The following is a 16,474-nucleotide window of genomic DNA, read 5'->3' as shown; positions in this document are numbered from 1 at the left end:
CAAGTACTTGGATAGTACCAGTGGCTGAGCTGTTAGCTCTTGTATTCAAGATAACTTCTTACAGAGCAACTCGGAGGACATGTAGGCTCACCTTGGATTTGACCAACTGGGGAAGTGATGCAGCTAGGCACTGCCACTACACTAATTATCATTGCAGTGTCTAAAGAAGCCTTTTGTGTGGTTGAAGGGCTTCCTGGGGCTGGAATGACAAAATAAAACAGCCCAGGCCGAGCATATGCAGAACTGATGATTCAGTCAGCCATCTAGTTCTTGTGCACACATGTCCTCTTTGCAGTTGCACAGTGATCTACCAAAGTAGCGTTGCAGCTGTAGCCAGAAGAGTTGATGATCTAAGAAATGGAATTGGGACAGTCAGCTTTCTCAGTAAAGATCATGATGATCTCATGCTGAATGCTGGGACTCGGGTGATGGTCTGTCCATAGCCAGGGAGAAGTAAAGTCTGTGTTTCGTAACACCCACAATATTGTGCTGACCATCAGGGCTTTGGAATGGAGAAGAAGGGGATGGGTGGGAGAGATGCTCTGTAAACCTCCTTTTGAAATTGTACTGCTGCAGAGACAAATTCACAAGGCCAGAGGCAGAGCATGTTAGAGAGTGTGTTATGATGGGATATGGGTCTGAGTTCTCATTCCTGCGGAGTATAGATGGCTTGGGAAATTTAAGGGCACAAACCTGGCTGTCTAAAGGATTATCAGTGGGGAGTTTGTTTTATGCTCCTGCACGTATATGCTTTTGTAATACTGAGCCTCAATGTCTTTCAACACCTAAAACAGTTTATGCTCATGCTACAATATGTTTTAAAATTGTTTTGCCCTATGGTTATGACAGGAGAGGTTAAATATTGCCACACTGAGTGTAATTAATATCCTAATTATTTTTACTATATTAACTATGCAGTCTACCTTTTAATTAAAAGGAGAGTAAACCGGTTGCAGTGGAAACATTTTGCTCGCAGTGCCGGAACTGAATGGTAAATACTGTTGAAAGTGTCATCAAATGCACTTAGTTTGTTTGCTTGTGTCAGATATGTATGCAAACTGTTGGAAAACACTACAGCTCTTTTTTAAAAAAACATGAAACTTGACACATGGAAAAAGTGGTTAATATCTTGCTACAAATATCTGGAAATTAAATGTAAACACAGTTTCTTCTATTGCAAGAATTGATCTTGTTCTCATTTGCATCAAGTATTTAAACTTATGTAATCTGACTTTAACAAGCAATCCAGTTTTTTCCTCTAAAATTGAGAAGCCTTCTTCTGATGGTAGACTTAGGAGATACTACCACTCTAAAACGTATTCATTTGTTGCTTTAGTTGCATACTCTGAAGTTGAACAAAGTAAGCCCTTGGTCTATACTGCAGTTCTTACTCTTTCTCATTATTATTATTATTTATGTATTTATTTATCTAACAACCAGAATTAGCTTGGAAGGTTTTCAGGGCAGTGTCATGTCTCTTGCACATTTTCTACAGAAAATCTACTACACTTGTAAGTAAATGACTGAAACCTTCAGCTTGTCAGGCAAGAAGCTCATTTGAAAGGATATGAAACCAGAGGTTACCTGTTGCTTCTCAAGTAGACCCAGATAACTGGGCAGAGGAGGAAGAGGATATCTGACTAATATGGACAGTGACGGTTTTGAAGACAACCCTGGTTTGGAGGGACCAGTTATGCTTTGAAGTAGGTAGAATAGCTTGATTGGAGAGAGGGAGGCGTTTCATTTGTAACTTTTTCTGGTTTATGGGCATTTATTTTTATTTGTAATATTGGAGTAATTTTTTTTTCCTGTGCAAGAAATAGGCTGCTTCTAAAAACTTTGATTTGTAGTACTGTTCAAGCAAAAGAAAAATGATCACCCCTATTAGCTGTTGCAGTGCTATTAGTTTGCCAGTTGGCAAGGAACGCTCTGCTCTTATATATTACAAGAAGTGAGAGGTTGAATAAATGCTCAGTTGTATAATGTTTGAGTAAGAATCCTGCGGAGGTGGTATAAATTGTGTAATTTAAACAATGTTTTCAGACAATTGTAGCTTTATTTTTTTTCTTAGCCTGTGTGTTTATGAAAAAGCATCATTTGATTATACAGTACGTTAGTTGTGGATTTGCCTTGGTGTCTAAAGTTAATAAACCCATATCTATCATCAGAAGAATCAGAAATCAAGTCAGAGATAGACTATTGCAATTTTAACAGTAACAACTTTTCCAGTAAGATGTCACAGCCTTGAAGATTATAATCTTTTTCTTTTTTTCCTTGTAACTTGCTGGAAAAAACAAATGGATTTTTACAGTTACAATATGAGTTTGAAAAGCATTGGAAACAAAAAAACTTAAGTGAATGTAATTAATATTAGAATGTTCTGACTTTCCAACAGCTTCCAAAAATTTTTTTGTTTTGTGCTTGATAAAAAGTAATAATACATGTTTGAAAATGGAGGTATAGCCGGTACTTCTGGCACGTAGAAGGACAGATAACATTTGTTCATTTGTATTTTAACTGTTAACGTTCTGTGCTATAAGATTTTGCATGAAAATGGCAAGCTTCAGAAATAGAGATGTTTTATTCCTTTTGGCCACTTGAACCATTTTCAATTTCTTTCTGCCTACAAAGTACCAACTTCATAAATTGTACCACAAATGTAGAAGCTATTATGAGTTCTGCTATAAACCATACTTATTGGGTGCATGTACTTGAATAATAGGTCTTAGTCATCAGACTGAAAATTTGAGTGCTCAATCAGATTTAAAAGAGGATAAGCAAAGTTTTGGGACTTAAATTAGGAGAGGAACCCAGGAGCTGTGTTCCAGCAGCGGCTTTTCTTGTATGCAAGAATATGCAGCTTGTGAGTTGGCTAATAAAGTATTATATATATTTTCATGTTTCTGTTCTTTGCTTTTATTACTGCACGCTGCTTTTTGCTCAGCTTTTAGTGTGTTCATTATTGTACAGAAGAAAAATTACCAGAAGCTTAAAATTAGTCAAGTCAAACATAGTATTTGGTATATTTGAAGTGATGCTTTACCATCTGTGTGCTTAACTGTGGGGGAAATAGAAAAATATAGCAAAGGTTACAGCAAAAAATGGTCATAATGCCATTGGTATTTCTTAGCTAGGTACTGTAGGTACTTAAACGGCCCCCAATCACTTTAAAATTTGGCTGCTATATCTTAGCGTACAAAGTACCAACTGGTGAGTCGAAGAACTCAAAAATAGAAACTTGTGTATAGAACTGTTCTTAGTTGGTAAGAATTTTGTAAGCAGACAAACAATGCATGTATTTTGAAGGTGGGGGGAAATCTATAATCTCAAACATGATTCATTTTCCCCACTTGAAGGATTTGTATAATTAAATAGGGCAATATTTCACCCTGAGCAGCAAAGACTGCTGTTCAGTGTTTGGCAATCTCAGGAAAACATTACAGTTTTATAATGCACATGCAGTCTTTTATTTTGATTTTAGACCATGTTTTGCATCTCTTTGAAGTCCTCTATAGTAGTCTGCCAAGCAATTACAATATAGCTATTTAGAATCAGAAACAACCAAATGGATACAAGTACATGAGCTGCATTCATACAGATTATGAACCGAATTGATTGTATAGGAGTTGCTTATGAAAGTAAAACTTACTTCCTTTCTGTATATTTACACAAATCTATGGTTTCTGTAAAGGGGGGTCTAATAGTGCCTTGTACAAGTAACTTTCAGTAAGTCCTTTGATTTAGCATGCCTTGAAATACATCTGTCCAAGGAATTACTGCAGAGCAGCTACAACACTCCAGTCTCACACTTAACTACTGAATATAGAAAACTCCTTTAAATACGGGTGAGGGAAACATATTTGTTAACTAGAAGTATGGAGAACAACACTGACAGGAAGCAAGCAAGAACAATACAACCGATAACAGCATAATATCAAATCCAGACTCACTCTTATACTCATTTCCAGTGGTATTTACCTCCAAAAAAGTGATCAGAAAACCAACCGAGCAAGTGATCAGAATGAACCACAGGCACAGGTCGTGGAAAAGATTATGTCTCTGGAAAGTGATTAAATATTTTGATCTTTAGCCAGGGAAGCAACAGGATGATAATTCTTTAGGACTGTTTAAGACTTACTGGGTGTTTTCAGAATTCTTACATGCTTTAGCAGCAATTGATAAATAATATCACACTACCAATACTGGTTTTGTTTGTTTTAACATGATTTACCCAATGTTAAAATGAATAGTCATTTAGTTTCTCTGTACCTTCAGCCTTCAAGGTAGCGTATCTAACTTCAAATATGCACTGAGAATGCAACAAGTTGCAATTTTCTGATTAATCAACTTTTGTTAGAAAATTTTCCAATTATTCTGAAGTAGGAATGGGTTTTAAAACTTTCCAATGATATACCTCAAATTCAGGACAGAACTTGTGCTCTGTCTGAGAAAACAAAAGAGTCAATATCTTGGTGGTCAGCGTACCCACTTCAGAATATGGAAAAGGTCTCACGTTGACCTTTTTTTACACTGCTATATGTATTGTTTGTTTGCTCATGAAATTCTTGCGAAGATACATTCCAGATGCAAGTTTATATTTTTCAGTTCTTTGCCTCACCAGTTGGTGCTTTGTATGCGTTTTCTGGATTCTTTGTATGAGATGCTGAACACTTGCAAATGATTATATGATGAATTAAATTTGGCCTTTTGAAACTGGAGTAGGTAGCTGCCATTCTTTATTTAATGTAAGTGATTTGGTTTTGTTCACAAACAAATGCAAGAGTAAGCTTAAGACTGAATGTTTTGGGCAGAGATGTTTCACATGGAATTCCTTAAAAAATGTGAGAGGCTCTAAGAACACAAGCAGAAAATTGCACGCTAGTGTTCTTGTATACTCTTGTTAATGCAGAAGAGATTTGGGAATAGAAGAGTTGGGTTTTTTTTTGTCAAGGTGCTGAGTAAGATTTGTAAATTGTGAAAAGGAAATACTTTCTTTAATGTTTCTGCTCGAACAATTGGGAGTTTCTTATAAATGGAGTGCTTCAGCGTTACCTGATTCAAGTACAGATATTATCTCTCAGTGAGAACATGCTTGTGACAAAGGATTAGTCATACTGGAACAAACAAAAGTAAATAACAAGCATTTGAAGCAGGAGTAACAGCTAAAGGGGATATAGCAATGACTTACACAACTCTTGGAATCATACATTAGCATTTATTTTGTTTCATTTTGTTTTTCTTTTATTTGCTATTTAGAATCTGTTCTTTAACTAATCAAGACTTAATTCCATTTAGAGCTTTATTTACCTTGAAACCGGAGTTTTATTTAAACTCAATCTCTTGATTAACAAATCATCAAAACCAAATGTTCAGAAGTATCAGTGATATAAAGAAGTCATGCTTTTTATATGGAGCTTTGGGAGGCAGAGGGGGAAATTTTGTTCTTCCTCATTTCCATGTTAAAAGTGCCATCAAAACATAAAGGCAATTCAAAAGATACTCTTAACTCCCTACAAAAAAAAAAAAAATTCGTTAAATATTGATGCTAGACAGTTTAAATAACAATACCAAATACTTATACTTTTTTTTTGTCTGTAACTCTTGAAGTATTTACAGAAGAGGTGAGCTTTCTGATGTCTTTCTGATGCAGACACAAGCACCAGGAAGAGAAATCTTTTGTTCAAGGTCATCCTCCAGGCCAGTAGCAAAGCTACAAGTTGGATCAAATCTTTCAAATCCTAGTCCAGTGACTAACCAAAGTTTCCATAAACTTTATGGCTGTAGTGATCATGGTTTATGGAGCATCCCTAGGCTGCATACCACCAGGGCATCATGTTATTTTTCCACATCTTTACCTAGCCACTAGCGTGCGGGGTGGGTATGGTTGATTTTTGGCTGTTTGGTGCCCGAACTATACAGTCCTTTCACTTGTGGGAAAAGACTGACCGTAGGATAGTTGGAATGGCCAGCAGGTTGGATTGGGACTGTGGGCTGCAAGTTAAACCACTCTGAACTAATCATTAAACTAACTGCTTTTATTTAGTAAGATGTATTATAGTTGCCAAATTTGTGCTTAATAAAATCACTTCATAAAAATGAAATTCATATTCAAAAAATTATAGAATAGCTGAGGTTGGAAGCGAGCTCTGGAGATCATCTAGTCATGTAGAAGTGCTGCTTAGGGACATGGTTTAGTGATGGACTTGGCAGTGTTAAGTTTGTAGTTAGACTCAGTGATCTTAAAGGTCTTTTCCAACCTGAATGATTTATGATTGTAACTCCCCTGCTGAAAGCAGGGTCAGCTAGAGCAGGGTTGTTCTTGGCATTGTCCAGTCGAGTTTTGAATATCTCAAAGCATAGAGACTTGATAAACGCTCTAGTCAACCTGGTCTGGTGTTCGACAACACTCCCAGAAAAAAAAATAACGTTTTTCTTTTGTTTAAGTGGAAATTCTTGTATTTCAGTTTGTGTCCATTGCCTCTTTCCTGTCACTGGACACTACTGAGAAGAGTCTTGTCATCTTCACTCCCTCCTGTCAGATATTTATACACAATGATATGATCCCTCCAAAAATCTTCTCTTTTGAGGCATGTTCAACATGGTCCTCACCACGACCCCCAGGTCCTTTTCTGCAAAGCTGCTTTTGAGTTAGGCGGCCCCCAGCCTGTATGGGTGCGTGAGGTATCCTTCTCGGGCTGTGTCTCCTTTCGTGAATTCCTGTCTGCCCATAAGTAGTAGTTCATTTCTCATTTATCAAATGCTTTTCTGCAAATTAGAAATCTTCAGCTAAGACCCATTTTTCTTTACAGAATTCTGTCTACTGACTGATGCCTCAAAAAAACCCAAAGCAAAAAATGAAGAAACAACCCCCCCATCAAAAAGCCTGTGCTCTAGATAAGAGCATCTATAGCTAAAACTTTGATAAGAATCCTGCTAATGAAGCTAGAGAGTCATACGAGCCACAATATGCGGGCTTCTAGAAATCACAGAACATTGTAGCTTATGCAGCACTTACAAGAAGTGATTAAACTGGACAATCCATGGGGCTTTTAAAGTTAGAAATCTGGATCATCCCCCTCTACAAATATTCCAATTTTAGAAAGGCGTGAAGGATGAGTGTGGGGGTGTTGGGAGTCCTATTAGCTTGTTACCACTTCATTTCTAGGTAAAGCACATGACTTGCCTCATCCTTTTGTTTGAAAGATAGTATTTGGTCTTTAATGAATATTGTCTTGGGAAGGGAGAAAGGTGATTTTTATTTAGAATAAAAAAAAAAAAACCTCGTAGCAAAGAAAGGATTCTGAAACTTTCTACTTCAGCTTCCCTTTTGGAAGCACCGCAGTGAGATTCCTAACCAGTATTATTAAAGACTTAATGATGTTAAATATTAAGGTTCTTTTCTAATAACAGTTGTTACAGTTTTTCTGCTTAAGAGTCTTGTGTCTTGCTATGATATGAATCAGGATAACCAATGCAATGAGGCGATTGCTCAAAATTGTTAGGTCAACAGCTATTTTGAGTGGAACAGAGCTAAGCAAAGATGCTGAAACTGATTTTAGCATATATCTGACCTTTTGTGAAACATTAGATAAAATCTGTTTCATGGGTTGAGCTTTTCTTGGACACTTACTAAATGAAAGTTTTGTATTCGAGTCTTTAACTTGACTTCTAAAACGTTACAAAACTATAAACTTTTAAGTTGTATTACTCATCCATAATATCCAAGTAAATATAAATCAAAGATGCAGCAGGGGTGCATTCATGCATCTTCTGTATTTCATTTTCAGACTAAAGTTACTCTATCATTTGCGTAATGTAGTTGTATGTTAGCTACATAATTGACCCTGCAAAAGAAATTACCACATAATGTAGTTGCTGTATTCTGTGTATTTAATGGTAAATTAAACAGAACTGGCCCTCCTTGAATTTGTTATTGGGCATTTTCTTTCAGATACTAAGAGAATTATGTACTGAAAGTGTTGCAGTTGTGTTACATATGGTCATACTTTATGAATAAGTAAAATTTATTTTTTTTTTTTAAGGAGCGAGTAATATGATCCACTTGTCTTGCAAGTGATGTATAGGCCATAAAAAGTTAGATGCTGTCCTGTAACTATAAAATGAATCCAGCAGAGCTGATTATTTGTAGAAAAAGCTGACTTCTGTTTCAGCTGAAAATAGATGTTAGGGATCCTGTAGACAGCCTGTTCTTTTGCAGTTGCTAATACTTATGTACGGATTGTGTAGCAATAATCATCTTGGCAAAAGAAAAGGTTTGGCTTCTAAAGAAATGTTTTTTGGTGCCCCGTTTGTTACTGAAAGACTTGCTGTGTAGATCTGCTGAGAAAGGCATCTTAGCCTGAGAAGTTTACAAGTGGAAATTGCAGGGGTAAAAGTTACTGGAAAGTTTTGGAGTGTCTCATGCAGGTTCTAGTTTAAGTGCTTTACTTCACAAAGTAGCACATCCCTAGTAAAAAGGGATTTGCTTTAGTTGACCTGAAAGGTCAAGCATTAGATGACTCAGTGGATGTGTGCTTCATGTAGAAATTGGTGTTTGTCAGCCTTTTGTGACATGCTACTGAAAACAAGCCTGACAGATATGAGCTAAAAGATACTTTTTTTTTTTTAATAGAAAATAGTCAGACTCCTCAAGCTTTTAATATGCCTCACTATTTACATTTCCAAGACAAGTAGTATTATGGGGTTTTATTGAATTAAGATGTTATTGGAATTTACCAGTGGAGCAGGTTCCTGCGAAGTTGGTGAAGGTTAGAACACCACCAACACTAGAATTGTTAATTTAACCATATAGATATAAATTTATGCATGCAAAATTCTACTTTTACTGATTATGGCTATAAATTATTCAGCTTATGTGTGTGTTTTATAGCCTGCATGTTTATATTGTAATGTTTATATGTGGTGGACTACAGTTATTGGCGACATGCCTCATACCTCAGTAGGGTGTTTAGTAAAATGGGGGACAAAGGGAGAAGAGAAACCTTCCACATATAAAGAATTGTAATGATGTTTTGTATTTATTGAATAGGACGTTTTAGGAGAAATACGAGACAGCTTCTATGGTGGTCGCAATACTTTGTGACTGTGTGTGTTCAAACGTGATTAGTAGTGAACTGAGAGTGGCTGATGCTCTTTTCCCCTGTTGCTTGTTAACAGAGTATGCTTGGGCATTCTCCCAGAAAATTGTGAGGAAAAACCTGCAAAAAGAGGAAAATGAAATCTATGAAAGCTGTACTTTGTATCTCTGTGATACTTTTTCACATGTGTAGGCTTTACTCTTCCATATTGCCTTTGCATTCTAACAGCATGTAAAGGACTTTCATGAGAACAGGTTTGCTATGCAAGGAATTGCACAAATCAATAATGAAGTCCCTTCCTTAAGAAGTTCATAGTCTAAAATGGGGAAGATGTGACAAATTTGTTGTGTGCTTGTTTTGTAGCAACTGGATGGTGTGGTAAAGTTGAAAGGCTCTTCTGAGCAGATTATCTAGATGATGTGCTATCTTCAGTCAGGCATTTTTTGTCCTCCTTATGTTGATTTTGATAGTTTATCACCATTCTTTGTGTGCAAAACCACTATAAATTTAAAAGATGTGAAAAATAGAAGTTCTGAAATAGACTTCCATTCTCAAGTCAGTTATTTAAAAAAACCCTAACTTATGTTATTGCTGAAGCTTTTAAGAATTTTTAGACATTTTTAATTTTAAATATGTCTAAAAATTCTAATTTTTAGAAATTACCGGGCACTTCTGTCATACCAAATTTTGGGGTTTGGGCCAAAAATTGCAGGAAGTCACAGTATGTGTGTGTGGTACTTACTGTATGCATTTTGTTATCCACTTTTTATCAATCCATATAGTACTGTATCAAAATACTTAAAATAAGCAATTGCCAGGCCGTTACTGCAAAGCTTATTCCTTATGTGATCAAATTGTGAAGGGCCTTACCAAGGTGAGAGAGAAGCAGTTTGACTCTTGCACAGTTTGGTTTCTCACTCTGTAGGTGGTACGCTGCACAGTGTTAGGGTTTTGAGAAACAGCTGTTTCTTTCCGTGGCTCCATAGGGAGGGAAACAAAATATTAGGAGTCAGTCAGTTTGGAAAGACACAGGGCAGTCTGTTTATAGCACACGGGAATAATGAAGCATGTGTGGAAATATACGGGGAGATGATAGAGATTGTAGATCATCACTTCTTGTAGTTGGCAGGACCATATAAATTGCAGTGAAAATGCCTTAGAAAGGTGACTTAGGAGGTTTGTGGCCCTCTTACGCTGAGTTTTGGTGAATCTGGGGTATCAAGAAAATTCCAGAAGACTAGTGTAACACTTTTTATTAGGCAAGGGAGAGATGACGGGAAAACTCAGCCTCATATTCAGTATACAGTGGAAAAACTCGCCATAGACTTGTTTGATAGAAAATTGGGAGAGAGGAATATAGCTGACAGTTGTTGTGGTTTTGTGGAAAGTAAGTGATTGGACAATATCATTCTTTGAGAGTAAACAATCGGTTGGCTTTACCGACCAAAATCACATGTTTCTACCCAGGCATTTGACTTTAACATTAGACCTTTTCATTTTAAAAGTAGCACTCTGTGTGTGCAGTATATCAGTGCATGTTAAAGGGATTCAGGATTGATTAACAGTTGTTGCAGCAATTGACATTAGGCCCAATATAATTTTTTTTTTTTTTTTTTTTTATTTAATGCTTTGGAAATCACTGCTTCAGAAGTCACTGGACTTCTGAAGTAAAAGTTATAGATGACATGAAAAGAACTGTATGGTAAACTACTTTGAAGACAAGGCACTCCTAAGGAAGTCTGAATAACATGATAAATTGAGGTGTGTTCAAGCAACATTAATTTTACAGATTAATTTCATGTGGATAGATACACAGGACTAAGGAATGCTACAGAAAGAGCTGTGGCCTGCAGAGTGTACTCTCAGAAGAGGATGTGAGGGTGAAATGAAATACTGTAAGATTCTTGTCTGATGCTGTGTCAAAAAGGCTGTTACAGTGGCCTGAAATGGCTCTGAAAATGGGGGTAGTGAAATCATACTTTATGTCTGTGTACAGCTTTGTTGATACTAATAAATTTTTTTAATGCTGCACGTGCTTCTGATGTCTACATTTGAAGAAACGTACTGGAAAAATGAAAAATGTGCAGAGAAAATGAGTTTTAAAGAACTAAAGTAAAAAGATTGTTAAAAAGAAGAATTAAAGATGACATGATAAGTGGCTTTAAAGCTCGACGAGGAGAAAGTACTAACTGCTAAAGCACTCCTTAATGTGGTGAAGAAAAGTAGAAAAAAGCATAAAGCTGGAAGTCAGACATTCACCTTGGAAATAAGGCAAACATTTTAACAGAGTGATTAACCAGTGGAACAAGCTACCAGGGAAAGTGGTGATTTTCCATCTCTTGAAGGCTTTCAGATCAAAAATATATCCTTTTCTGGAAGTTAGGCTTTAGCCAAATACAAGTTTACCATAAAGGAGTTGAGGAACTGTGAGCTTGTACAACCCTTTGTGCCTTTGGCATGAAGCTCATGAGTGCTGCAGGTACTGTTAACATTGAAAGATCTCCACGGCCAAACTCATGAGGCTTGTGCCCAGTGGTAAGTGCCTAGGGATGAGAAGTCTTGAAGAGCTCTGATTATTGGTAAGCAGATTCTCCTTCTTGAGCTCGATACAGGATAACTATGGAAATTTTAATAGCCTGGGATACAGGAAGTCAGAATAGATGATCCTAAACTTTACTGTGGATCTATTAACGTAATTTCCAGTTTCCCTGTACTAATCCATGCCAAAGACTAAGTGGAAGTTAATCCTGCTGCTGGCTGCATTAGCGTCCATCAACGTAGCTATGGTCATAGAGGACAGAAGTGCTATACAACCATCAGCTGCCCTACTTGGTAGTTTTATCCACTTTTTAAAATTACAAGTGTCTGCTGACATAGTCCTTCACCCTAAGCGCCAGACAACGTCAGTGTCTGACACTGACAGATGAGTGACAATGTCAGTGTTGCCATCTCCATCTCAGTTTGTTGGTTGCATTTAAAGTCCCTTAAAGACTTTAAATGACTTTAAACCTTAGTCTTGTGTCTTGCTGGCTAGTTTCCCTGACTGGTAAGTATTTGCTAGTAGTTCTGTGGGGCTGCAAGTAGAGAAGCAAGTGGAGAAGCAAGTGTATGTTAGTGGTTTGCATGTAAGACTGTACTATAGAGGGTAAATAAATAGAAAAGTGTGGAAAAATGTTTTCAAGCAAGTTGGCAAAATGACTCTTAGGAATTGTAAAAGAATTTACTGGTATCTCTTACCTATCATAGTATTTAATTGTGAATAATAATCATTCTGATTTTGCTGGGTTATAATGCGTCCTAATGTTGTTATGTATTTTGATGGGGACAGCTTGGGCTGCCTTGCAAGAAAGTTTCTTCTTTAGAACAAAAATAAAAAACCTAAAAGCATCATGAATGTTTACACTTACTAAAATATTTCTCCTTTTAACATAGAATGACCACTTTTAGTTTTTGACTTCTTAAAAAGTCACTTCATACAGAATGGAGCAAAAATAAATACATCTGTTCTGCATTTGGTTTTAATTTACTTTTTTAACAGAGATCACACATCAACATTAATCTCGTAACAGCAATAAACAATCAAACATGAAGACAGACTGCCAGACAGCTCAGAATAGTGGGGGTATATAAAATACCCTTTCTTCAACATCTTACAATTCCTTCTGTTATTTCTTACTTTCAGTAGAACTTGATACATCATTTCCAAAGCATGTCACATTCTTCATTTAGGTGAGAGTATTGTATCATGAAATGGTTTGTCACAACTTTTCCTTTCTTCATTATAAATAACGTAGAAATCTGTCTTCTGTGCTTCAGCTTCAGTAAATCTGACATAACCCTCTGATTCCGCTCATACAGTGGTACTATGAAGAAGCTTCTACAAACCAAGAAGCTTTTGCAGCTCTCTACCATGATCTCCACACTCTCATCTTCTGTCGTTTGCCTCATGGTGGGGGGAAAGGTGACTTCAGAAGAGGGTTCATGGTGGGTCATTGGTATAAATGCTGCTCTTAAATGAGAGAGAACGCTTTCAGTGCTCATCGGAACAGTCCAGCAATCTTGCTGAGTTCATTGTGTACTTTGTGCATAAAACACTGCTAAGTTTCTTAAAGAGGGCAGACCTCAGAATGGATGTTCAAATGACAAAATAGATGCTATCAAAATAAATGTTATTGACAGGGTTTTATAAATTGTTTCATAGCTTCTGAGAATGTCTGTCATTCTGTTTGCATGGCTAATGGTTTTTTTAAAAAATGTATTACTGTACAGTGAAAAAGATAAAGTGTTTTCATGTGTTAATGAACTATTGGAAAAATAATATCTGAAGTGATCATAATAAGCATGCAGGAGGCTGTTATGTTTAAGAAGTACTTCCATTAACTTGCATTACATTTTTTGACTCTTACCACAGCTAAAAATCACAGTGCTTAAGATGTAGGCATCCATTTCGAGCTGTAGCTTCAGATTTCCACTTGGAAAATAGTAACCAGAATTTTACGTTATTAAGTTCAGCATCTCTTAGCAGTTGTGTTTGCTCCTCAGTGTTAACATCTCACTATAAGATGAAATTGTTACTATTACTGTTCATTGTTTTAATAACTTAAAAAGTTCATTGGCGAGCAGGTAACAGTTTATAAGTGAATTACAGTGACATCTTTCATGTATTTCATATCTTTCATTCTCTGTAATAGAAAATGATTTTGGATTAGGATCTATATTTTATGCTTAAGCTGATGATTTTTTTTCACTGAGAACATCCTTTGAACCGATTTCATTGTTTGGAAATGGTATTTAGCAAAATTCATTTTGACAGTGAAAAATTTCTTTCGGAAAACTATTAAGAATTGGCAGCCTTGAGGAATTCATTCCATGATCAGAATAGTAATGCTATTTTCAGTTGTAGTTGTTTCTTGTAGAGTAAATTAAAAAAAGATACTGTGTTAGACTTGGTAGTCACTGTGAAACCCCTTTAGAAATTTGGGTCATCGTTGTTTGTGTTAGTACTTAGATTCTTGAACTTGGATTTATCTATGTGTTGTTTTCCATTTCTTACTCTTCACCAGCCTCTGAAATCTTCGCCTGTATTTGTGCAAGTTACTTCTTTAATTGTAGCACAGTTAAAGGTACATAAGCTAGTTTCTCTGAATTAAAAAGAAGAAATAAAAATTTATTATCATTTGTACGTGTTTGGGTAGTAAGGAAGGGGAAGCAGAAAATAGATTTTCAGAAGAAGTACCTGCTGGTTCTAATATGTTGGTGTTGACTGTCTTTAGATGATAGCTATATTATTCCTTAAGTCTCAATAAGCAAAATAATTCGGTAGAACACTTGTATTGTATTTAACTTGCTTCTTGTGTAACTGGTTGGTGTATTTCCATAGAACTACAGAACCGTGAATCCATGTATTAATCTGAACTTATAATAAAACATTTTAATTGTTGTTCTTTTCCTTTCTTCCTAGAATATTTTCTTTCTTGGACATAGTTACTTTGTGTCGATGTGCACAAGTTTCCAAGGTATGTATTTCTGTTGGGATTTGTTGTTGTTCTTTGGGATGCTATTCTCTTAATGACATGCAAATCGTGGGCTTTAGTGCAATCTGCTTCTGTCAAAAAAACCCAAATAGTTCTCTCAGTCTCTTTGTTTATTAAAACAAATAAATAGTGGGACCAGTTTTGCATTCGGATGTGGAATTAGTTGCTATGTACTGGACTTATGTTTAAAGGCTATGGAAAAGATATCCAGTCGTGTATGCTCTATATCTGGAGAAAGGATTAAGCCCAGTTTGGCATGATGGCATTTGCTTTTTATAAAACACATGGCTGTATAACACTATTTTTTAGACGCATTTTCTGCTTAAAATTCCATGTAGTTCAGCTAATGTGCACCATGTGTCTAAGAAGTACGTCCATCGTTTGCTTGCCAAGTACAAAAGGTGTTAAGTAGATGGACTACTAGTAGAGGAAAAAGGCACACAGAAGATAATAGAGAAAGCAGGCTAAGTAAGCTATTATGTTTAGCTTGTCTTGATTTTTTTTCTTGAATTAAAATGAATAAAATTCTGTTCCTACATCAAGTGTGTACAGTGAAGTGTATTCTTATACAACATGAATGAACTTTTTTATTTCATGCTTTTCTTCCTTCTTTTAATGAGGATTGGGGTTTTTTTGGTGTGGTTTTGTTTGTTTGTTTTAATGTATAATTAAGTGTGTAATTATTTCATTCCTACAACCATATCACCCTGGCTTGCAACTTCAGTAAGTTTTGTGAGTCAGCTAACATCAGGTTTTGTTAGAACCTTCAGCTAAAGCCTAGAAAATATCGGAAGAAAACAAAAGTGATTGAATAAGTTGTGTTTTTCTCTTAGAACTACCTGTCAGTTGGATGCAGTACTCTTTTTTCCATTTTTCTAAGCGTGTTTGTGTTTCTCTGGCTTTTTTATTTTGTTTTACTTTGAACAACTATTGCTTTGACAGTGAGGGACAAATTCTCAAACACGTACGTGTAACTTAGCACATGTAAAGGAAAGGCCTGATCCTAACAGTGGAAAGTCAGCAGTTCTCTGAAAGGTTTCTGTTCCTCTCAGAATAGTAACTAGTGAGGTTGAGGAACTGTGGTTTTACTGGAAGGAGTCTCATCTGCAGCTACTTTTCTGTATATAGGTCTAGCAAAAGTAACTTACTAGACAAATTTACAAAAACTTTTTTAAACATGGAGGGATAAATCTTGCTGTGTCCAGGTATGTACTTTACATTTAATTTCTTGCTTTCCTGCATGTTTTATGGGCATAAGTTAGCCTTTGACATGTAATCCATTTCGGAGATTTGAGATTCATCCCCACAGTGTTGTGGTTTAACCTGGCAGGCAGCTAACCACCACACAGCCGTTTGCTCACTCCCCCCCCAGGGTGGGATATGGGAGAGAATCGGGGAAAAAGAAGTAAAATTTGTGGGTTGAGATAAAGACAGTTTAATAGGACAGAAAAGGAAGGGAAAATAATAATAATGATAAAAGAATGTGCAAAAAGAATGTACAAAATAAGTGATGCACAATGCAGTTGCTCACCACCCGCCGACAGATGCCCAGCCAGTTCCCGAGCAGCGGTTGCCACCCCCGGCCAACTCCCCCCAGTTTATGTACTGATCATGACATCACATGGTATGGAATATCCCTTTGGCCAGTTGGGGTCAGCTGTCCTGGCTGTGCCCCCTCCCAGCTTCTCGCTGGCAGGGCATGAGAAGCTGAAAAGTCCTTGCCTGGTGTAAGCACTGCTTAGCGACAACTGAAACATCAGTGTGTTATCGACTTTATTCTCATCCTAAATCCAAAACACAGTACTGTACCAGCTACTAGGAAGAAAATTAACTCTATCCCAG

The 16,474-nt window shown here is 36.5% G+C and overlaps 1 protein-coding gene across 1 annotated transcript in view; it reads left to right on the top strand.

Annotated features, from left to right (window-relative positions):
- Window positions 1–16,474, top strand: part of FBXL2 (F-box and leucine-rich repeat protein 2) — a 46,059-nt gene that overhangs the window by 2,513 nt on the left and 27,072 nt on the right. The window contains exon 3 of the mRNA XM_009321174.1: window positions 14,560–14,614. Within this exon, the coding sequence (XP_009319449.1) occupies window positions 14,560–14,614 (55 nt within the window). The remainder of the gene's footprint in view (window positions 1–14,559; window positions 14,615–16,474) is intronic.

Source organism: Pygoscelis adeliae, unplaced genomic scaffold (genome assembly GCF_000699105.1).
Source record: "Pygoscelis adeliae isolate BGI_AS28 unplaced genomic scaffold, ASM69910v1 Scaffold280, whole genome shotgun sequence".
In the NCBI taxonomy this organism is placed as follows: Eukaryota; Metazoa; Chordata; class Aves; order Sphenisciformes; family Spheniscidae; genus Pygoscelis; species Pygoscelis adeliae.
This window is presented reverse-complemented; position numbering and strand designations above follow the sequence as displayed.